This window comes from Entelurus aequoreus, linkage group LG27 (assembly GCF_033978785.1).
Source record: "Entelurus aequoreus isolate RoL-2023_Sb linkage group LG27, RoL_Eaeq_v1.1, whole genome shotgun sequence".
NCBI lineage: Eukaryota > Metazoa > Chordata > Actinopteri > Syngnathiformes > Syngnathidae > Entelurus > Entelurus aequoreus.
Window position 1 is genome coordinate 35,553,028 of NC_084757.1, and position 24,720 is coordinate 35,577,747.

Genomic DNA, 24,720 nt, shown 5'->3' on the forward strand with positions numbered 1-24,720 from the left:
AATGAGGCCGTGTGACTAGATGACAACATCCTATCTCATGCGTAGGTTGACTTATGAAGATGTGCAAACATGTTTAATGAGAACGTGTGACTAGATGACAACATGCTATCTCATGCGTTGGTTGACTTATGAAGATGTTCAAAGAGCAGATGGAAGGCAGTTGCGGTCCATGAAGTAGAGCACAAGCTAGCGTGGCAGACCCCTGTGACTCGCAGCAAAACCACCAAAATAGGTCAGTGGCCTCATTTCAGATGTTTTTGGTTGTTTTGTGAAACATCTTGCATGCCATAAGAGAGAGAAATGTGCATGGGCGTCCATGTTTCTTATCTGCTGCTGTGAGTCACACTGCTTCTCTTGTCACTTGCATCAAACGGCTTGAAGCTCTGAAGATGCCAGGAAGTGGAACATGTTCCACTCAAGTCTTTGCTGCGAAGATGACCTTTTGGAGAGTCACCATGGCTCTTCTCCTGGGCTTGCTGCTCACACGTGAGTATCTACGGCTCTTTCTGCTCTTCTTTCAAGCCGGCCACCAATGTTGTCTTCGCCGGCAGGGCGAGACCTGCTCCTCGGCAGCTGCCAGACGTTTGACCACAGCCTGGGCGCCGTGAGCGTGGAGCCGTCTCAGCGCTTTGAGCTGGGCTCCGACCTGACCGTGTTCTGCCACATCTCAGCATGTAAGCAGAGGTAGGAACTCCCTGGACACTTCATACTGCTACGACTACAATAACATATATTGCAGTAATACTACTACGACTATATATATATATATATACTTCTCTCTGAGCTGCCACCTTACCGTGGTAGAGGAGTTTGCGTGTCCCAATGATCCTAGGAGCTATGTTGTCCGGGGGCTTTATGCCCCCTGGTAGGGTCTCCCAAGACAAACTGGTCCTAGGTGAGGGATCAGACAAAGAGCAGCTCGAAGACCTCAATGAAAAATAAAACCTATGGACCCAGATTTCCCTCGCCCGGACGCGGGTCACCGGGGCCCCCCTCTGGAGCCAGGCCCGGAGGTGGGGCACGATGGCGAGCGCCTGGTGGCCGGGCCTGTCCCCATGGGGCCTGGCCGGGCACAGCCCGAAGAGGCAACGTGGGTTCCCCCTCCAATGGGCTCACCACCCATAGCAGGGGTCATAGAGGTCGGGTGCGATGTGAGCTGGGCGGCAGCCGAAGGCAGGGCACTTGGCGGTCCGATCCTCGGCTACAGAAGCTAGCTCTTGGGACGTGGAACGTCACCTCGCTGGGGGGGAAGGAGCCTGAGCTAGTGCGCGAGGTGGAGAAGTTCCGACTAGACATAGTCGGACTCACTTCGACGCACAGCAAGTGAAGTGAAGTGAAGTGAATTACATTTATATAGCGCTTTTTCTCAAGTGACTCAAAGCGCTTTACATTGTGAAACCCAATATCTAAGTTACATTTAAACCAGTGTGGGTGGCACTGGGAGCAGGTGGGTAAAGTGTCTTGCCCAAGGACACAACAGCAGTGACTAGGATGGCGGAAGCGGGGATCGAACCTGCAACCCTCAAGTTGCTGGCACGGCTGCTCTACCAACCGAGCTATACCGCCAGCTATACCGCCAGCTATAACTGGTTCCAGTGCAAGGGCACTGGAACCAGTTCTCTCGAGAGGGGCTGGACCAGGGGTCTCAAACACGCGGCCCGCGGGCCAATTGTGGCCCGGGAGACGTTATTTTGCGGCCCCCACCTTAATATGAAAGTTTAATGTTAGTGCGGCCCGCGAGTTTTAAATGAATGGCGCTTGACAGCGTTGTGTGCGGAGCTGAAGAAATCTACCAATCACGTTGTGGTATGAGGCTCTCGACAATATCGAGGGCTTGCCGTGATGGCACTGTCATCAGTGTCCTCTAGAATCTGTCACCGCATCATCTTTTTCTCCATACTAACAGCGTGCCAGCCCAGACACATGTTGTATGAGGCTTCTAGAGACACACGCAGGTTATTGCAAGACATACTTGAGGAACAGCCATACATTTCACACTGAGGGTGGTCATATTTTATTTTATTTATATTTTAACACTGTTACAAATATGCGCCACACTGTGAACCCACACCAAACAAGAATGACAAACACATTTCGGGAGAACATCCGCACCTAAACACAACATAAACACAACAGAACAAATACCCAGAATCCTTTGCAGCCCTAACTCTTGCGGGCTACAAAAACACCCCCGCTACCCCTAACCCCGCCCAACTCAACCCCCCCCCCCATCTCCCGAATTCGGAGGTCTCAAGGTTGGCAAGTATGCATTGATGTCACTTGCGTAATGCAAGCAGAGAAACATTTTGCCGCTTTTCTATGACACACGCTCTTCCTTCCTCCCTCCCTGCCTCCCTCCCTCGCCCGCCTGCTCGCTCCCGCCCCCGTTGTAAACAGTCCGGGCGGGGAAGACGAGCACTCCGCCGAAGGAGCGAGCGACAATACAAAAGTGTGGTGCACTGGACCCCAGCGCTGATACAGACGTGGTGATGTTAACCCGTTCGGGGCTAATTGTGCTACCGTAACTGTAAACTCCACCCCCCACCCTCCTCCCGTTGGCTCCAGACAGAGACGATTTTTGATGCAATATTTCTTTCACAGGGGCACCCCGACGTGTCTTATTTCATTTCATTTCATTTTTATTTATCTCCTTCATTGATGTGCATCTTTGATCGATAGACAATTATACCTCAATTTTTAAATTATACATTTACACACCAATGCCTGAGAAGGAGCAGGATGAAGAAAAATCTTATATTTTTCTGCCCCCTTCAACATAGTACGTAGTCTTACTTAATGATATCATATAAACAAACAATTACATCCAAATATAACGAAAACAAACAAAAAAACACAAGAAGTGCAAAACTTCATGATGTACAAAAAGAACAAAAAAAACAAAATAAGTAGTATACACCTCACAGGATGATACAAAACAAATACAAAACTAGGCAAAAAATAAGTAAAATAATAAATATAAAGCAAAATGTAAACAGTTATGGCTGTCCATATGATATTATTGTTCTGTCTTTATATATTTTTTCATTTGGAATATATGTTTACAATCTTCTATCTCATTGTAAAGAGAATTCCATAGTTTAACCCCCACCACTGATATACACATTTGTTTTAAAGTTGTCCTTGAATACTGATGTTGGAAATGACCTTTTCTTCTATGCTCTTCATTCTCAGAAGTGATGACAAACATTTTTTGTAAATTTGCTGGTAATGTTTTACTTTTAGCCTTAAACATGACACATAATGTCTGTAACTTTACTAGCTCCTGTAGTTTCAATAAACCCGAATTAATAAATAATATGTTAGTGTGTTTTAAGTAATCTACTTTATGAATAATCCTTATAGCTCTTTTCTGTAGTTGATACAGAGAAAGTTGCCTTGCACAAGGAATACAATTTGAAACGTCATTATACAACTAGACATGCTGAGGAGTATGCAAAATACTAGGGGAGTGAACCGGGTTGCAAATTTTAAAACCAGTCTACTGAGGCAACAAGATTTCGTCAAGAATTGAAATGACCTTTTCTTCTATGCTCTTCATTCTCAGAAGTGATGACAAACATTTTTTGTAAATTTGCTGGTAATGTTTTACTTTTAGCCTTAAACATGACACATAATGTCTGTAACTTTACTAGCTCCTGTAGTTTCAATAAACCAGAATTAATAAATAATATGTTAGTGTGTTTTAAGTAATCTACTTTATGAATAATCCTTATAGCTCTTTTCTGTAGTTGATACAGAGAAAGTTGCGTTGCACAAGGAATACAATTTGAAACGTCATTATACAACTAGACATGCTGAGGAGTATGCAAAATACTAGGGGAGTGAACCGGGTTGCAAATTTTAAAACCAGTCTACTGAGGCAACAAGATTTCGTCAAGAAAGCAAGCGAAAAGAGCGATGCAGCAGTCAAAGCTAGCTACATGGTGAGTGAGATGGTTGCTAGGGCGGGAAAGCCATTCAAAGGAGGTGAATTCATTAAAAAGTGCATGTTAGATTTTTTTTAAGAAATCTTTTCTTGCGGCCCAGCCTCACCCAGTTTCTGCATCCAGTGGCCCCCAGGTAAATTGAGTTTGAGACCCCTGGGCTGGACTCTCTTCTACTCTGGCGTTGCCGGCAGTGAGAGGCGACGGGCTGGGGTGGCAATTCTTGTTGCCCCCCGGCTCAGAGCCTGCATGTTGGAGTTCAACCCGGTGGACGAGAGGGTAGCTTCCCTCCGCCTTCGGGTGGGGGAACGGGTCCTGACTGTGGTTTGCGCTTACGCGCCAAACCGCAGCTCAGAGTACCCACCCTTTTTGGATTCACTCGAGGGAGTACTTGAGAGTGCTCCCCCGGGTGATTCCCTCGTTCCACTGGGGGACTTCAATGCTCATGTTGGCAGCGACAGTGAAACCTGGAGAGGCGTGATTGGGAAGAATGGCTGCCCGGATCTGAACCCGAGCGGTGTTTTGTTATTGGACTTTTGTGCCCGTCACAGATTGTCCATAACAAACACCATGTTCAAACATAAGGGTGTCCATATGTGCACTTGGCACCAGGACACCCTAGGCCGCAGTTCCATGATCGACTTTGTAGTTGTGTCGTCGGATTTGCGGCCTCATGTTTTGGACACTCGCGTGAAGAGAGGGGCGGAGCTTTCTACCGATTACCACCTGGTGGTGAGTTGGCTGCGATGGTGGGGGAGGATGCCGGACAGACCTGGCAGGCCCAAACGCATTGTGAGGGTTTGCTGGGAACGTCTGGCAGAGTCTCCTGTCAGAGAGAGTTTCAATTCCCACCTCCGGAAGAACTTTGAACATGTCACAAGGGAGGTGCTGGACATTGAGTCCGAATGGACCATGTTCCGCACCTCTATTGTCGAGGCGGTTGATTGGAGCTGTGGCCGCAAGGTAGTTGGTGCCTGTCGTGGCGGTAATCCTAGAACCTGTTGGTGGACACCGGCGGTGAGGGATGCCGTCAAGCTGAAGAAGGAGTCCTGAGGCAGCGGACAGGTACCGACAGGCCAAGCGGTGTGCGGCTTCGGCGGTCGCGGAGGCAAAAACTCGGACATGGGAGGAGTTCGGGGAAGCCATGGAAAACGACTTCCGGACGGCTTCGAAGCGATTCTGGACCACCATCCGCCGCCTCAGGAAGGGGAAGCAGTGCACTATCAACACCGTGTATGGTGAGGATGGTGTTCTGCTGACCTCGACTGCGGATGTTGTGGATCAGTGGAGGGAATACTTCGAAGACCTCCTCAATCCCACCAACACGTCTTCCTATGAGGAAGTAGTGCCTGGGGAATCTGTGGTGGGCTCTCCTATTTCTGGGGCTGAGGTTGCTGGGGTAGTTAAAAAGCTCCTCGGTGGCAAGGCCCCGGGGGTGGATGAGACCCGCCCGGAGTTCCTTCAGGCTCTGGATGCTGTGGGGCTGTCTTGGTTGACAAGACTCTGCAGCATCGCGTGGACATCGGGGGCGGTACCTCTGGATTGGCAGACCGGGGTGGTGGTTCCTCTCTTTAAGAAGGGGAACCGGAGGGTGTGTTCTAACTATCGTGGGATCACACTCCTCAGCCTTCCCGGTAAGGTCTATTCAGGTGTGCTGGAGAGGAGGCTACGCCGGATAGTCGAACCTCGGATTCAGGAGGAACAGTGTGGTTTTCGTCCTGGTCGTGGAACTGTGGACCAGCTCTATACTCTCGGCAGGGTCCTTGAGGGTGCATGGGAGTTTGCCCAACCAGTCTACATGTGTTTTGTGGACTTGGAGAAGGCATTCGACCGTGTCCCTCGGGAAGTCCTGTGGAGAGTGCTCAGAGAGTATGGGGTATCGGACTGTCTGATTGTGGCGGTCCGCTCCCTGTATGATCAGTGCCAGAGTTTGGTCCGCATTGCCGGCAGTAAGTCGGACACATTTCCAGTGAGAGTTGGACTCCGCCAAGGCTGCCCTTTGTCACCGATTCTGTTCATAACTTTTATGGACAGAATTTCTAGGCGCAGTCAGGGCGTTGAGGGGATCTGGTTTGGTGGCTGCAGGATTAGGTCTCTGCTTTTTGCAGATGATGTGGTCCTGATGGCTTCATCTGGCCAGGATCTTCAGCTCTCGCTGGATCGGTTCGCAGCAGAGTGTGAAGCGACTGGGATGAGAATCAGCACCTCCAAGTCCGAATCCATGGTTCTCGCCCGGAAAAGGGTGGAGTGCCATCTCCGGGTTGCGGAGGAGACCCTGCCCCAAGTGGAGGAGTTCAAGTACCTCGGAGTCTTGTTCACGAGTGAGGGAAGAGTGGATCGTGAGATCGACAGGCGGATCGGTGCGGCGTCTTCAGTAATGCGGACGCTGTATCGATCCGTTGTGGTGAAGAAGGAGCTGAGCCGGAAGGCAAAGCTCTCAATTTACCGGTCGATCTACGTTCCCATCCTCACCTATGGTCATGAGCTTTGGGTTATGACCGAAAGGACAAGATCACGGGTACAAGCGGCCGAAATGAGTTTCCTCCGCCGGGTGGCGGGTCTCTCCCTTAGAGATAGGGTGAGAAGCTCTGTCATCCGGGAGGAGCTCAAAGTAAAGCCGCTGCTCCTCCACATGGAGAGGAGCCAGATGAGGTGGTTCGGGCATCTGGTCAGGATGCCACCCGAACGCCTCCCTAGGGAGGTGTTTAGGGCACGTCCGACCGATAGGAGGCCACGGGGAAGACCCAGGACACGTTGGGAAGACTATGTCTCCCGGCTGGCCTGGGAACGCCTCGGGATCCCCCGGGAGGAGCTGGACGAAGTGGCTGGGGAGAGGGAAGTCTGGGCTTCCCTACTTAAGCTGCTGTCCCCGCGACCCGACCTCGGATAAGCGGAAGAAGATGGATGGATGGATATATATATATATGTATATATAATAAAGTCATCCTGTACTTTTGTGACTAAACTGCAGGTACCAAATTTCCTTGGAGTTGAACTCCCAACCTGTGGCTCTATGGAAGAGAGAAAAGTGCAGCCCGGCCATCTTCCGCCTGTCCAAGGTGACGCTGCCTCGATTCAGCCTGCTGTGCCTGCTGAAGCGTGACAACCCACTGCCCCGGGTAGTTGGTGGTGTGGACCTGATTGGTGGACGTATGTACTTCATAGTCACTACTTCATAGTCTTTACTTCATAGTCTACTTCATAGTCCCAATTCAATAGTCTCTATTTCATAGTCTCTACGTCATAGTCCCTACTTCATAGTCTCTCCTTTATAGTCTCTACTTCATAGTCTGTACTTCATAGTATCTACTTCATTGTCTCTACTTCATAGTCTGTGCTTCATAGTCCTTACTTCATAGTCTCTATTTTATAGTCTTTATTTCATAGTTCCTACTTCATAGTCTCTACTTAATAGTCTGTACTTTATGGTCTTTATTTCATAATCTTTACTTCATAGTCCGTACTTCATAGTCTGTGCTTCATAGTCTGTGCTTCATAGTATGTACTTCATAGTCTGTACTTCATAGTATGTACTTGATAATATGTACTTTATAGTGTGTACTTTATACTATGTACTTCATAGTCTGTTATTAAACAGTCTGTACATCATAGTATGTACTTCATAGTCTTTATCTCATAGTCTGTACTTCATAATTTGAACATCATTCTGTACTTCATAATCTGTACCTCATAGTATTTACATCATAGTCTGTGTTTCATAGTGTGTACTTCATAGTCCGTGCTTCATAGTCTGTACTTCATAGTCTGAACTTCATAGTGTGTATCTCGTAATCTGAACTTCATAGTTTGAACATTGTAGTCTGTACTTCATAGTCTGTACTTCATAGTATTTACTTCATAGTGTGTACCTCATAGTCTGCACTTCATAGTATATACTTCATAGTCTGTACTTCATAGTATTTACTTCATAGTGTGTACCTCATAGTCTGCACTTCATAGTATATACTTCATAGTCTGTACTTCATAGTATTTACTTCATAGTGTGTACCTCATAGTCTGCACTTCATAGTATATACTTCATAGTCTGTGATTCATAGTAGGTACTTCATAGTCTGAACTTCATAGTTGGAACATCATAGTGTATTTTGTAGTATGTACATCATAGTCTGTGCTTCATAGTCTGAACTTCATAGTGTGTATCTCATAGTCTGAACTCCATAGTTTGAACATTGTAATTTGTACTTCATAGTATGTACTTCATAGTGTGTACCTCTTAGTCTGTACGTCGTAGTGTGCTTCATAATATTTACTTAATAGTTTGTGCTTCATAGTCTGTATTTTATAGTCTGTACTTTATAGTCTGTGCTTCATAGTCTGTGCTTCATAATATGTACTTAATAGTTTGTGCTTCATAGTCTGTACTTTATAGTCTGTGCTTCATAGTCTGTGCTTCATAATATGTACTTAATAGTTTGTGCTTCATAGTCTGTACTTTATAGTCTGTGCTTCATAGTCTGTGCACTTAATAGTTTGTGCTTCATAGTCTGTACTTTATAGTCTGTGCTTCATAGTCTGTGCTTCATAGTCTGTGCTTCATAGTCTGTACTTCATAGTCTGTACTTCATAGTATGTACTTCATTGTCTGTACTTCATTGTCTGTACTTTATAGTATGTACTTTATAGTATGTACTTTATAGTATGTGCTTCATGATGTGTACTTAATAGTTTGTGCTTCATAGTCTGTACTTTATATTATGTACTTAATAGTCTGTGCTTCATAATATGTACTTAATAGTTTGTGCTTCATAGTCTGTACTTTATAGTCTGTGCTTCATAGTCTGTGCACTTAATAGTTTGTGCTTCATAGTCTGTACTTTATAGTCTGTGCTTCATAGTCTGTGCTTCATAGTCTGTGCTTCATAGTCTGTACTTCATAGTCTGTACTTCATAGTATGTACTTCATTGTCTGTACTTTATAGTATATACTTTATAGTATGTACTTTATAGTATGTACTTTATAGTATGTGCTTCATGATGTGTACTTAATAGTTTGTGCTTCATAGTCTGTACTTTATATTATGTACTTCATAGTCTGTGCTTCATAGTCTGTACTTCATAGTATGTACTTTATAGTCTGTACTTCATAGTATGTACTTCACAGTGTGTACTTTACAGTATATGCTTCATAATGTGTACTTAATAGTTTGTGCTTCATAGTCTGTACTTTATAGTATGTACGTCATAGTCTGTGCTTCATAGTCTGTACTTCATAGTTTGTACTTCCTAGTATGTGCTTTATAGTCTGTGCTTCATAATGTGTACTTAATCGTCTGTGCTTCATAGTGTGTATTTTATAGTATGTACTTCATAGTCTGTGGTTCGTAGTCTGTACTTCACAGTATGTATTTCATAGTCTGCACTTCAAAGTATGTACTTCATAGTCTGTGATTCATAGTATGAACTTCACATTGTGTACTTCACAGTCTGTACTTCATAGTCTGCAGTTGCTTATCATACTTTAGGTCTTGTATTTAATGACAAGATATATTTGAGAAGTAGCAAATAGTCTTCAAAGAAAAACAGACCCGCTGACAGTGTCCCCCCCCCCTCCCTCCCTATGAAGGCCCCCCTGACAAGCCCCTAAACCTCACCTGTGTGACCACGAGGCGGTGGGAGCAGGTGGAGTGCTCATGGCGGCGAGGACGAGACACTCATGTTGCTACTTCCTGCAACGTGTCCTTCAGCAGGTGCTGGCAGTCCAGGTGCGTCACACCAGCGTTTGAGTCCAGAGTGGTAACTTTGAACATCTGCAGGGAGAACTCCAGCACACAACATTTAGGATGCAGCCCTGACCAGCAGCACCTCATCCTACCTCCGACTCTGCTAGCTGGAAACACCTCAAATCAGCTGATTGTCACAGCGCACAACGAGTTTGGACGCGTGCAGTCTGACCCCTTTGTGTTCACCCTCCACGACATCGGTGAGGAAGCAGCGCTTGGGAAAGGAACATATTTAGAACATCAATCCTTTCAAATTAAAATACTGCAACTAAACATTTTTATAACATGAATCCCTTCAAATTAAAATATTGCAACTAAACATATTTATAACATGAATCCCTTCAAATTAAAATGCTGCAACTAAACATTTTTATAACATGAATCCCTTCAAATTAAAATACTGCAACTAAACATATTTATAACATGAATCCCTTCAAATTAAAATATTGCAACTAAACATATTTATAACATGAATCCTTTCAAATTAAAATACTGAAAATATACATATTTAGAACATGAATCCTTTCAAACTAAAATATTGCAAATGAACATATTTATAACATGAATCCCTTCAAATTAAAATACTGCAACTAAACATATTTATAACATGAATCCCTTCAAATTAAAATACTGCGACTAAACATATTTATAACATGAATCCTTTCAAATTAAAATACTGCAACTAAACATTTTTATAACATGAATCCCTTCAAATTAAAATACTGCAACTGAACATATTTATAACATGAATCCCTTCAAATTAAAATACTGCAACTAAACATATTTATAACATGAATCCCTTCAAATTAAAATACTGCAACTAAACATATTTATAACATGAATCCTTTCAAATTAAAATACTGAAAATATACATATTTAGAACATGAATCCTTTCAAACTAAAATATTGCAAATGAACATATTTATAACATGAATCCCTTCAAATTAAAATACTGCAACTAAACATATTTATAACATGAATCCCTTCAAATTAAAATATTGCAACTAAACATATTTATAACATGAATCCCTTCAAATTAAAATACTGCAACTAAACATATTTATAACATGAATCCCTTCAAATTAAAATACTGCAATTAAACATATTTATAACATGAATCCCTTCAAATTAAAATACTGCAACTAAACATATTTATAACATGAATCCCTTCAAATTAAAATACTGCAACTAAACATATTTATAACATGAATGCCTTCAAATTAAAATATTGCAACTAAACATATTTATAACATGAATCCCTTCAAATTAAAATACTGCAACTAAACATATTTATAACATGAATCCCTTCAAATTAAAATATTGCAACTAAACATATTTATAACATGAATCCCTTCAAATTAAAATACTGCAACTAAACATATTTGTAACATGAATCCCTTCATATTAAAATACTGCAAATGGACATGTTTCACAACATGAATCCCTTCAAATTAAAATACTGCAAGTGAACCTATTCATAACATTAATCCCTTCAAAATAAAATACTGCAAGTCAACCTATTCATAACATGAATCCCTTCAAATTAAAATACTGCAAATAAACATATTTATAACATGAGTCCCTTCAAATTAAAATATTGCAAATAAACATATTTATAACATAAATCCCTTCAAATTAAAATACTGCAACTGAACATACGTATTTATAACATGAATCCCTTCAAATTAAAATACTGCAAATAAACATATTTCATAACATGAATCCCTTCATATTAAAATACTGCAAGTGAACCTATTCATATCATGAATCCCTTCAAAATAAAATACTGCAAGTCAACCTATTCATAACATGAATCCCTTCAAATTAAAATACTGCAAATAAACATATTTATAACATGAATCCCTTCAAATTAAAATATTGCAAATCAACATATCTATAACATAAATCCCTTCAAATTAAAATACTGCAATTAAACATACGTATTTATAACATGAATCCCTTCAAATTAAAATACTGCAAATAAACATATTTCATAACGTGAATCCCTTCATATTAAAATACTGCAAGTGAACCTATTCATATCATGAATCCCTTCAAATTAAAATACTGCAAATGAGCATATTTATAACATGAATCCCTTCAAATTAAAGTACTGCAAATGAACATATTTCATAACATGAATCCCTTCAAATTAAAATACTTCAAATGAACATATTTATGACATGAATCCCTTCAAATTAAAATACTGCAAATGAACATATTTATAACAGGAATCCCTTTAAATTAAAATACTGCAATAAAACATATTTATAACATGAATCCCTTCAAATTAAAATACTGCAAATGGACATGTTTCACAACATGAATCCCTTCAAATTAAAATACTGCAAGTGAACCTATTCATAACATGAATCCCTTCAAAATAAAATACTGCAAGTCAACCTATTCATAACATGAATCCCTTCAAATTAAAATACTGCAAATAAACATATTTATAACATGAATCCCTTCAAATTAAAATATTGCAAATCAACATATCTATAACATAAATCCCTTCAAATTAAAATACTGCAACTAAACATACGTATTTATAACATGAATCCCTTCAAATTAAAATACTGCAAATAAACATATTTCATAACGTGAATCCCTTCATATTAAAATACTGCAAGTGAACCTATTCATATCATGAATCCCTTCAAATTAAAATACTGCAAATGAGCATATTTATAACATGAATCCCTTCAAATTAAAGTACTGCAAATGAACATATTTCATAACATGAATCCCTTCAAATTAAAATACTTCAAATGAACATATTTATGACATGAATCCCTTCAAATTAAAATACTGCAAATGAACATATTTATAACAGGAATCCCTTTAAATTAAAATACTGCAATAAAACATATTTATAACATGAATTCCTTCAAATTAAAATACTGCAAATGAACATATTTCATAACAGAAATTCCTTCAAATTAAAATACTACAAATTATCATATTTATAACATGAATCTTTTCAAATTAAAATACTGCAAATGAACATATTTATAACATGAATCTTTTCAAATTAAAATACTGCAAATGAACATATTTATAAAAGGAATCCTTTCAAATTAAAATACTGAAAATAAACATATTTATAACATGAATCCCTTCAAATTAATATACTGCAAATGAACAAATGTATAACAGCAATTCCTTCAAATTAAAATACTGCAAATAAACAAATGTATAACATGAATCCCTTCAAATTAAAATACTGCAAGTGAACCTATTCATAACATGAATCCCTTCAAATTAAAATACTGCAAATAAACATATTTCATAACATTAATTATTTCAAATTAAAATACTGCAAATAAAAAAATGTATAACATGAAACCCTTCAAATTAAAATACTGCAAGTGAACCTATTCATAACATGAATCCCTTCAAATTAAAATACTGCAAGTGAACCTATATATAACACGAATCCCTTCAAATTAAAATACTGCAAGTGAACCTATTCATAACATGAATCCCTTCAAATTAAAATACTGCAAGTGAACCTATATATAACACGAATCCCTTCAAATTAAAATACTGCAAGTGAACCTATTCATAACATGAATCCCTTCAAATTAAAATACTGCAACTAAACATATTTCATAACATGAATCCCTTCAAATTAAAATACTGCAAATAAACATATTTCATAACATGAATCCTTTCAACTTAAAATACTGCAAATATACATATTTATAACATGAATCCCTTCAAATTAAAATACTGCAAGTGAACCTGTTCATAACATGAATCCCTTCAAATTAAAATACTGCAAATAAACATATTTCATAACATGAATCCCTTCAAATTAAAATACTGTAAATTAACATATTTATAACATGAATCCTTTCAAATTAAAATACTGCAAATAAATATGTTTATAACATGAATCCCTTCAAATTAAAATACTGCAAATATACATGTGTAGTTGGTAATGTAGTTGATGATGTAGCTGATGTAGCTGGTGATGTAGTTAATGATGTAACTGATGTAGTTGATTTAGTTGGTGGCGAAGTTGATGTAGTTGATGATGTAGTTGGTGATGTAGTCAGTGATGTGGTTGGTAGTAGGGTTGATGTAGCTGGTGACGTAGTTGCCGATGTGTTTGATGTAGTTGGTGATGTAGCTGATGTAGTTGGCGATATAGTTGGCAATGCAGCTGATGAGGTTGTCGATGCAGCTGATGTAGTCAGCGATGTAGTTGTTGATGTGGTTGGTGATGTAGTTGATGTAGGTGGTGATGTAGCCGATGTAGTTGGTGATGCGGTTGGGGATGTAGTTGGTTAGGTTGTTGGTGATGCGGTTGGAGATGTAGTTGGTTAGGTTGTTGGTGATGTAGTTGGTGATGCGGTTGGGGATGTAGTTGATATAGTTGGTTAGGTTGTTGGTGATGTAGTTGTGATGCGGTTGGGGATGTAGTTAAAATAGTTGGTTAGGTTGTTGGTGATGTAGTTTGTGATGTCGTTGGTGTAGCTGGCGATATAGTTGATGTATTTGGTTAGGTCGTTAGTGATGTAGCTGAAGTTGTTGGGATGTGGTTAATGTAGTCAATTATATAAAGTTGGTGATGTAGTTGTTGATGTAGCCCATGTGGTTGGTGATGCAGTTGATGTAGTTGGTGATGTTGTTTATGTGGCTGGTGATGTCGATGGAGATGTAGTTGGTGATGTAGTTGGTGATGTAGCCGATGTAGTTGGTGATGTAATTGGTGATGTAGTTGGCTATGTAGTTGATGTAGTTGGTGAAGCTGATGATGTAGTTGGGGATGTAGTTGATGTACTTGGTGATGTAGTTAATGTATTTGTTGAAGCAATTGGTGATGTAGGTAGTGTAGTTGGTTAGGTCGTTGGTGATGTAGTTGGTGATGTAAATTGGTGATGTAGTTGGTTAGGTCGTTGGTGATGTAGTTGGTGATGTGATTGGTGATGTAGTTGGTTAGGTCATTGGTGATGTAGTTGATGATGTGATTGGTGGTGCAGTTGATGTAGTTGATGTAGTTGATGATGTAGATGTTAGGTCATTGGTGATGTAGTTGGAGATGTAGATGGTTAGGTCATTGGTGATGCAGTTGATGATGTGATTGGTGATGTAGTTGGTAATGTAGTTGATGTAGTTGGAGATTTAGATGTTTAGGTCATTGGTGATGTAGTTGATGTAGTTGGAGATTTAGATGGTTAGGTCATTGGTGATGTAGTTGATGTAGTTGGAGATGTAGATGGTTAGGTCATTGGTGATGCAGTTTATGATGTGATTGGTGATGTGGTTGGTGATGTAGTTGATGTAGTTGGAGATGTAGATGGTTAGGTCATTGGTGATGTAGTTGATGTAGTTGGTGATGTAGTTAGAAATGTAGATGGTTAGGTCATTGGTGATGCAGTTTATGATGTGATTGGTGATGTAGTTGGTGATGTAGTTGATGTAGTTAGAGATGTACATGGTTAGGTCATTGGTGATGTAGTTGATGTAGTTGGTGATGTAGTTAGAGATGTAGATGGTTAGGTCATTGGTGATGCAGTTGATGTAGTTGGTGATGTAGTTGGAGATGTAGATGGTTAGGTCATTGGTGATGTAGTTGATGATGTGATTGATGATGTAGTTGGTTAGGTCGTTGGTGATGTAGTTGGTGATATGATTGGTGATGTAGTTGGCTAGGTCGTTGGTGATGTAGTTGATGTGATTGGTGGTGTAGTTGGTTAGATCGTCGGTGATGTAGTTGATGTGATTGGTGTTGTAGTTGGTTAGATCGTTGGTGATGTAGTTGATGATGTGATTGGTGATGCAGTTGATGTAGTTGGAGATGTAGATGGTTAGGTCATTGGTGATGTAGTTGATGTAGTTGGAGATGTAGATGGTTAGGTCATTGGTGATGTAGTTGGAGATGTAGATGGTTAGGTCATTGGTGATGCAGTTGATGTAGTTGGAGATGTAGATGGTTAGGTCATTGGTGATGCAGTTGATGTAGTTGGAGATGTAGATGGTTAGGTCATTGGTGATGCAGTTGATGTAGTTGGAGATGTAGATGGTTAGGTCATTGGTGATGCAGTTGATGTAGTTGGAGATGTAGATGGTTAGGTCATTGGTGATGCAGTTGATGTAGTTGGAGATGTAGATGGTTAGGTCATTGGTGATGCAGTTGATGTAGTTGGAGATGTAGATGTTAGGTCATTGGTGATGCAGTTGATGTAGTTGGAGATGTAGATGGTTAGGTCATTGGTGATGTAGTTGATGTAGTTGGAGATGTAGATGGTTAGGTCATTGGTGATGCAGTTGATGTAGTTGGAGATGTAGATGGTTAGGTCATTGGTGATGCAGTTGATGTAGTTGGAGATGTAGATGGTTAGGTCATTGGTGATGTAGTTGATGTAGTTGGAGATGTAGATGGTTAGGTCATTGGTGATGTAGTTGATGGTGTGATTGGTGATGTAGTTGATGTAGTTGGAGATGTAGATGGTTAGGTCATTGGTGATGTAGTTGATGTAGTTGGTGTAGTTGGAGATGTAGATGGTTAGGTCATTGGTGATGTAGTTGATGTAGTTGGAGATGTAGATGGTTAGGTCATTGGTGATGTAGTTGGTGTAGTTGGAGATGTAGATGGTTAGGTCATTGGTGATGTAGTTGATGTAGTTGGTGTAGTTGGAGATGTAGATGGTTAGGTCATTGGTGATGTAGTTGATGTAGTTGGAGATGTAGATGGTTAGGTCATTGGTGATGTAGTTGATGTAGTTGGTGTAGTTGGAGATGTAGATGGTTAGGTCATTGGTGATGTAGTTGGTGTAGTTGGAGATGTAGATGGTTAGGTCATTGGTGATGTAGTTGATGTAGTTGGTGTAGTTGGAGATGTAGATGGTTAGGTCATTGGTGATGTAGTTGGTGTAGTTGGAGATGTAGATGGTTAGGTCATTGGTGATGCAGTTGATGATGTGATTGGTGATGTAGTTGATGTAGTTGGAGATGTAGATGGTTAGGTCATTGGTGATGTAGTTGATGTAGTTGGTGTAGTTGGAGATGTAGATGGTTAGGTCATTGGTGATGTAGTTTGTGATATAGTTGGTGATGTAGTGGTTGATGTTGCCCACAGTGGTACCACAGAGTCCTGTCATCCAGCACATCCACTTCAAGAAGAATTCCTCCAGGCTGGCGGCCATCTTGCGGTGGAATACATCTGAGCGTGTGCAACACCTGCAAGCGTCCGTCAGACGGCGGCGCACTGACGCTTCCTGGGTGGGTAGGCCATCTATCTACTAACGCTTCCTGGGTGGGTAGGCCAACTATCTACTAACGCTTCCTGGGTGGGTAGGCCAACTATCTACTAACGCTTCCTGGGTGGGTAGGCCAACTATCTACTAACGCTTCCTGGGTGGGTAGGCCAACTATCTACTAACGCTTCCTGGGTGGGTAGGCCAACTATCTACTAAGGCTTCCTGGGTGGGTAGGCCAACTATCTACTAACGCTTCCTGGGTGGGTAGGCCAACTATCTACTAACGCTTCCTGGGTGGGTAGGCCAACTATCTACTAACGCTTCCTGGGTGGGTAGGCCAACTATCCACTAACGCTTCCTGGGTGGGTAGGCCAACTATCCACTAACGCTTCCTGGGTGGGTAGGCCAACTATCTACTAACGCTTCCTGGGTGGGTAGGCCAACTATCTACTAATGCTTCCTGGGTGGGTAGGCCAACTATCTACTAACGCTTCCTGGGTGGGTAGGCCAACTATCTACTAACGCTTCCTGGGTGGGTAGGCCAACTATCTACTAACGCTTCCTGGGTGGGTAGGCCAACTATCTACTAACGCTTCCTGGGTGGGTAGGCCAACTATCTACTAACGCTTCCTGGGTGGGTAGGCCAACTATCTACTAACGCTTCCTGGGTGGGTAGGCCAACTATCTACTAACGCTTCCTGGGTGGGTAGGCCAACTATCTACTAACGCTTCCTGGGTGGGTAGGCCATCTATCTACTAACGCTTCCTGGGTGGGTAGGCCAACTATCTACTAACGCTTCCTGGGTGGGTAGGCCAACTATCTACTAACGCTTCCTGGGTGGGTAGGCCAACTATCTACTAACGCTTCCTGGGTGGGTAGGCCAACTATCTACTAACGCTTCCTGGGTGGGTAGGCCAACTATCTACTAACGCTTCCTGGGTGGGTAGGCCAACTATCTACTAACGCTTCCTGGGTGGGTAGGCCAACTATCTACTAACGCTTCCTGGGTGGGTAGGCCAACTATCTACTAATGCTTCCTGGGTGGGTAGGCCAACTATCTACTAACGCTTCCTGGGTGGGTAGGCCAACTATCTACTAACGCTTCCTGGGTGGGTAGGCCAACTATCTACTAACGCTTCCTGGGTGGGTAGGCCAACTATCTACTAACGCTTCCTGGGTGGGTAGGCCAACTATCTACCTCCAAGTTGTGTCGCCATGGTGACGCAATGTTGTGGTGTAGGACGTGAGCCAGGTGACCCGCCTCGACGGTGATGAGGTGCAAGTAGACGGCCTGGAGCCTCTAGTGGACTACGAGTTCCAGATGATGTTGTGTGACTCCGCCCCCTACGTGGATGCAGGTCAAAGGTCACGCTGCAGCAAATGGAGTCCATCAATGACCATGAGAAGTCCTGGAAAAGGTAAGCTGACCTTTAACCCCAATCGTCTTTTTAGTAACCCTTTTCCACTGCATGGTACCCACTCGTCTTTTTAATACCACTTTTCCACTGCATAGTACCCACTCGTCTTTTTAATACCCCTTTTCCACTGCATAGTACTCACTCGTCTTTTTAATACCACTTTTCCACTGCATAGTACCCACTCGTATTTTTAATACCCCTTTTCCACTGCATAGTACTCGCTTGTATTTTTAATACCCCTTTTCCACTGCATAGCACCCACTCGTCTTTTTATTACCTCTTTCCCCACTGCATGGTACTCACTTGTCTTTCTAATGCCCCTTTCCCCACTGCATAGTACCCACTTGTCTTTTTAATACCCCTTTTCCACTGCATAGCACCCACTCGTCTTTTTAATACCCCTTTTCCACTGCATGGTACTCACTTGTCTTTCTAAGGCCCCTTTTCCACTGCATAGTACCCACTCGTCTTTTTAATACCCCTTTACCACTGCATGGTACCCACTCGCCTTTTTAATACCCCTTTTTCCACTGCATGGTACTCACTTGTCTTTCTAAGGCCCCTTTTCCACTGCAGAGTACCCACTCGTCTTTTTAATACCCCTTTACCACTGCATGGTACCCACTCGCCTTTTTAATACCCCTTTTCCACTGCATGGTACTCACTTGTCTTTCTAAGGCCCCTTTTCCACTGCAGAGTACCCACTCGTCTTTTTAATACTCCTTTTCCACTGCATGGTACTCACTTGTCTTTCTAAGGCCCCTTTTCCACTGCACAGTACCCACTCGTCTTTTTAATACCCCTTTACCACTGCATGGTACCCACTCGCCTTTTTAATACCCCTTTTTCCACTGCATGGTACTCACTTGTCTTTCTAAGGCCCCTTTTCCACTGCAGAGTACCCACTCGTCTTTTTAATACCCCTTTACCACTGCATGGTACCCACTCGTCTTTTTAATACCCCTTTTCCACTGCATGGTACTCACTTGTCTTTCTAAGGCCCCTTTTCTACTACATAGTACCCACTCGTCTTTTTAAGACCCCTTTACCACTGTTTGGTACCCACTCGTCTTCTTTTTAATACCCCCTTTCCAATGCATAGTACCCACTCGTTTTTTTTAATACCCCTTTTCCACTGCATGGTACCCACTCTTCTTTTTAATACCCCTTTTCCACTGCATGGTACCCACTCTTCTTTTTAATACCCCTTTTTATGTGGGCTCTGTACCGCGGATGTCGTTGTGGCTTGTGCAGCCCTTTGAGACACTTGTGATTTACGGCTATATAAATAAACATTGATTGATTGATTTTCCACTGCATAGTACCCACTCGTCTTTTTAGTACCCCATTTCCACTGTATAGTACCCACTCTACTTTTTAATACCCCTGTCCACTGCATAGTACCCACTTGTCTTTTTAAACCCTTTTTCCACTGTATAGTACCCACTCCTCTTTTAAGACCCCAATGTGTGTGTGTGTGTGTGTGTGTGTGTGTGTGTGTGTGTGTGTGTGTGTGTGTGTGTGTGTGTGTGTGTGTGTGTGTGTGTGTGTGTGTGTGTTTGTGTGTGTATCTTCAGGCCCGTCTAAGCCTCTGAGTGTGTGGAGGGTTTTAACCAATCAGCAGTCAGGTTCTCTGAGGAAGGTGACACTTTTATGGAAGGTAACTTTGACTTTTCATTAATGAATATTTCAGCACGTACACAATGTTGACATCTATAGTTATATTTTCATAAACAATCATAAATGAATATTTCAGCACATTAAACAAAGTAGTTGTGTTGTGGCTTAAAATTGTGTTGTGGCTTTATATTTGTATGTTGTGGCTTAAAATTGTGTTGTGGCTTTATATTTGTATGTTGTGGCTTAAAATTGTGTTGTGGCTTTATGTTGTTGTGTTGTGGACTTATATTATTGTGTTGTGGATTTATATTGTTGTGTTGTGGATTTATATTTGTGTGTTGTGGCCTAAAGTTGCGTTGTGTCTTTATATTATTGTGTTGTGGACTTATATTGTTGTGTTGTGGATTTATATTGTTGTGTTGTGGATTTATATTGTTGTGTTGTGGCTTTATATTTGTGTGTTGTGGCCTAAAGTTGTGTTGTGTCTTTATATTATTGTGTTGTGGCTTTATGTTGTTGTGTTGTGGACTTATTGTGTTGTGGATTTATATTGTTGTGTTGTGGATTTATATTTGTGTGTTGTGGCCTAAAGTTGCGTTGTGTCTTTATATTATTGTGTTGTGGATTTATGTTGTTGTGTTGTGGACTTGTTGTGTTGTGGATTTATATTGTTGTGTTGTGGATTTATATTGTTGTGTTGTGGATTCATATTTGTGTGTTGTGGCCTAAAGTTGTGTTGTGTCTTTATATTATTGTGTTGTGGCTTTATGTTGTTGTGTTGTGGATTTATATTGTTGTGTTGTGGATTTATATTTGTGTGTTGTGGCCTAAAGTTGTGTTGTGTCTTTATATTATTGTGTTGTGGCTTTATGTTGTTGTGTTGTGGACTAATATTGTTGTTTTGTGGATTTATATTGTTGTGTTGTGGATTTATATTGTTGTGTTGTGGCTTTATATTTGTGTGTTGTGGCCTAAAGTTGTGTTGTGTCTTTATATTATTGTGTTGTGGCTTTATGTTGTTGTGTTGTGGACTTATATTATTGTGTTGTGGATTTATATTGTTGTGTTGTGGATTTATATTTGTGTGTTGTGGCCTAAAGTTGTGTTGTGTCTTTATATTATTGTGTTGTGGACTTATATTCTTGTGTTGTGGATTTATATTGTTGTGTTGTGGATTTATATTCGTGTGTTGTGGCCTAAAGTTGTGTTGTCTTTATATTATTGTGTTGTGGCTTTATGTTGTTGTGTTGTGGACTTATATTGTTGTGTTGTGGATTTATATTGTTGTGTTGTGGATTTATATTTGTGTGTTGTGGCCTAAAGTTGCGTTGTGTCTTTATATTATTGTGTTGTGGCTTTATGTTGATGTGTTGTGGACTTATATTGTTGTGTTGTGGATTTATATTGTTGTGTTGTGGATTTATATTGTTGTGTTGTGGATTTATATTTGTGTGTTGTGGCCTAAAGTTGCGTTGTGTCTTTATATTATTGTGTTGTGGCTTTATGTTGTTGTGTTGTGGACTTATATTGTTGTGTTGTGGATTTATATTGTTGTGTTGTGGATTTATATTGTTGTGTTGTGGATTTATATTTGTGTGTTGTGGCCTAAAGTTGTGTTGTGTCTTTATATTATTGTGTTGTGGCTTTATGTTGTTATTTTGTGGATTTATATTGTTGTGTTGTGGATTTATATTGTTGTGTTGTGGATTTATATTTGTGTGTTGTGGCCTAAAGTTGTGTTGTGTCTTTATATTATTGTGTTGTGGCTTTATGTTGTTGTGTTGTGGATTTATATTGTTGTGTTGTGGATTTATATTTGTGTGTTGTGGCCTAAAGTTGTGTTGTGTCTTTATATTATTGTGTTGTGGCTTTATATTGTTGTGTTGTAGATTTATATTGTTGTGTTGTGGATTTATATTTGTGTGTTGTGGCCTAAAGTTGTGTTGTGTCTTTATAATATTGTGTTGTGGCTTTATGTTGTTGTGTTGTGGATTTATATTGTTGTGTTGTGTCTTTATATTATTGTGTTGTGGCCTAAAGTTGCGTTGTGTCTTTATATTATTGTGTTGTGGCTTTATGTTGTTGTGTTGTGGACTTATATTGTTGTGTTGTGGATTTATATTGTTGTGTTGTGGATTTATATTGTTGTGTTGTGGATTTATATTTGTGTGTTGTGGCCTAAAGTTGTGTTGTGTCTTTATAATATTGTGTTGTGGCTTTATGTTGTTGTGTTTTGGACTTATATTGTTGTGTTGTGGCTTTATGTTGTATAATGCTAGCTGTAAGCTAATGCTAGCTCTTAGCTGTTGCTAGCTGTAAGCTAATGCTAGCTCTTAGCTATTGCTAGCTGTAAGCTAATGCTAGCTCTAAGCTAATGCTAAAATGAGATGTTTTGCTGTGTCAAAGTGACATTTACTACACTAACTAGTGACCTAAAGCACAACAATGGCTGAGAGACATCTCATTGAAATACTTGTTAGTCATTGAAATACGTGTTAGTCATTGAAATACGTGTTAGTCATTGAAATACGTGTTAGTCATTGAAATACTTGTTAGTCATTGAAATACTTGTTAGTCATTGAAATACGTGTTAGTCATTGAAATACGTGTTAGTCATTGAAATACGTGTTAGTCATTGAAATACGTGTTAGTCATTGAAATACGTGTTAGTCATTGAAATACGTGTTAGTCATTGAAATACGTGTTAGTCATTGAAATACGTGTTAGTCATTGAAATACGTGTTAGTCATTGAAATACGTGTTAGTCATTGAAATACGTGTTAGTCATTGAAATACTTGTTAGTCATTGAAATACTTGTTAGTCATTGAAATACGTGTTAGTCATTGAAATACGTGTTAGTCATTGAAATACGTGTTAGTCATTGAAATACGTGTTAGTCATTGAAATACGTGTTAGTCATTGAAATACGTGTTAGTCATTGAAATACGTGTTAGTCATTGAAATACGTGTTAGTCATTGAAATACGTGTTAGTCATTGAAATACGTGTTAGTCATTGAAATACGTGTTAGTCATTGAAATACGTGTTAGTCATTGAAATACGTGTTAGTCATTGAAATACGTGTTAGTCATTGAAATACTTGTTAGTCATTGAAATACGTGTTAGTCATTGAAATACGTGTTAGTCATTGAAATACGTGTTAGTCATTGAAATACTTGTTAGTCATTGAAATACATGTTAGTCATTGAAATACATGTTAGTCATTGAAATACTTGTTAGTCATTGAAATACGTGTTAGTCATTGAAATACGTGTTAGTCATTGAAATACGTGTTAGTCATTGAAATACGTGTTAGTCATTGAAATACGTGTTAGTCATTGAAATACGTGTTAGTCATTGAAATACGTGTTAGTCATTGAAATACGTGTTAGTCATTGAAATACGTGTTAGTCATTGAAATACTTGTTAGTCATTGAAATACGTGTTAGTCATTGAAATACGTGTTAGTCATTGAAATACGTGTTAGTCATTGAAATACGTGTTAGTCATTGAAATACTTGTTAGTCATTGAAATACATGTTAGTCATTGAAATACTTGTTAGTCATTGAAATACATGTTAGTCATTGAAATACGTGTTAGTCATTGAAATACGTGTTAGTCATTGAAATACGTGTTAGTCATTGAAATACTTGTTAGTCATTGAAATACGTGTTAGTCATTGAAATACATGTTAGTCATTGAAATACATGTTAGTCATTGAAATACGTGTTAGTCATTGAAATACTTGTTAGTCATTGAAATACGTGTTAGTCATTGAAATACGTGTTAGTCATTGAAATACTTGTTAGTCATTGAAATACATGTTAGTCATTGAAATACATGTTAGTCATTGAAATACATGTTAGTCATTGAAATACATGTTAGTCATTGAAATACTTGTTAGTCATTGAAATACGTGTTAGTCATTGAAATACTTGTTAGTCATTGAAATACTTGTTAGTCATTGAAATACGTGTTAGTCATTGAAATACGTGTTAGTCATTGAAATACTTGTTAGTCATTGAAATACATGTTAGTCATTGAAACACTTGTTAGTCATTGAAATACGTGTTAGTCATTGAAATACGTGTTAGTCATTGAAATACTTGTTAGTCATTGAAATACATGTTAGTCATTGAAATACTTGTTAGTCATTGAAATACGTGTTAGTCATTGAAATACGTGTTAGTCATTGAAATACTTGTTAGTCATTGAAATACATGTTAGTCATTGAAATACATGTTAGTCATTGAAATACTTGTTAGTCATTGAAATACGTGTTAGTCATTGAAATACGTGTTAGTCATTGAAATACGTGTTAGTCATTGAAATACGTGTTAGTCATTGAAATACGTGTTAGTCATTGAAATACGTGTTAGTCATTGAAATACGTGTTAGTCATTGAAATACTTGTTAGTCATTGAAATACATGTTAGTCATTGAAATACTTGTTAGTCATTGAAATACGTGTTAGTCATTGAAATACGTGTTAGTCATTGAAATACTTGTTAGTCATTGAAATACATGTTAGTCATTGAAATACATGTTAGTCATTGAAATACTTGTTAGTCATTGAAATACGTGTTAGTCATTGAAATACGTGTTAGTCATTGAAATACGTGTTAGTCATTGAAATACGTGTTAGTCATTGAAATACGTGTTAGTCATTGAAATACGTGTTAGTCATTGAAATACGTGTTAGTCATTGAAATACGTGTTAGTCATTGAAATACGTGTTAGTCATTGAAATACGTGTTAGTCATTGAAATACTTGTTAGTCATTG

General features: G+C 39.8%; 1 protein-coding gene across 1 annotated transcript in view; it reads left to right on the forward strand.

Moving 5' to 3' along the window:
* Positions 1-404: 404 nt before the first annotated feature.
* il23r (interleukin 23 receptor) overlaps positions 405-24,720 on the forward strand; it is a 43,546-nt gene continuing 19,230 nt past the window's right edge. The window contains exons 1-8 of the mRNA XM_062038803.1: positions 405-486; positions 552-684; positions 6,916-7,094; positions 9,529-9,652; positions 9,719-9,885; positions 16,776-16,918; positions 18,138-18,315; positions 19,893-19,975. Coding sequence (XP_061894787.1) covers positions 435-486; positions 552-684; positions 6,916-7,094; positions 9,529-9,652; positions 9,719-9,885; positions 16,776-16,918; positions 18,138-18,315; positions 19,893-19,975 — 1,059 coding nt within the window. The 5' untranslated portion in view covers positions 405-434. The remainder of the gene's footprint in view (positions 487-551; positions 685-6,915; positions 7,095-9,528; positions 9,653-9,718; positions 9,886-16,775; positions 16,919-18,137; positions 18,316-19,892; positions 19,976-24,720) is intronic.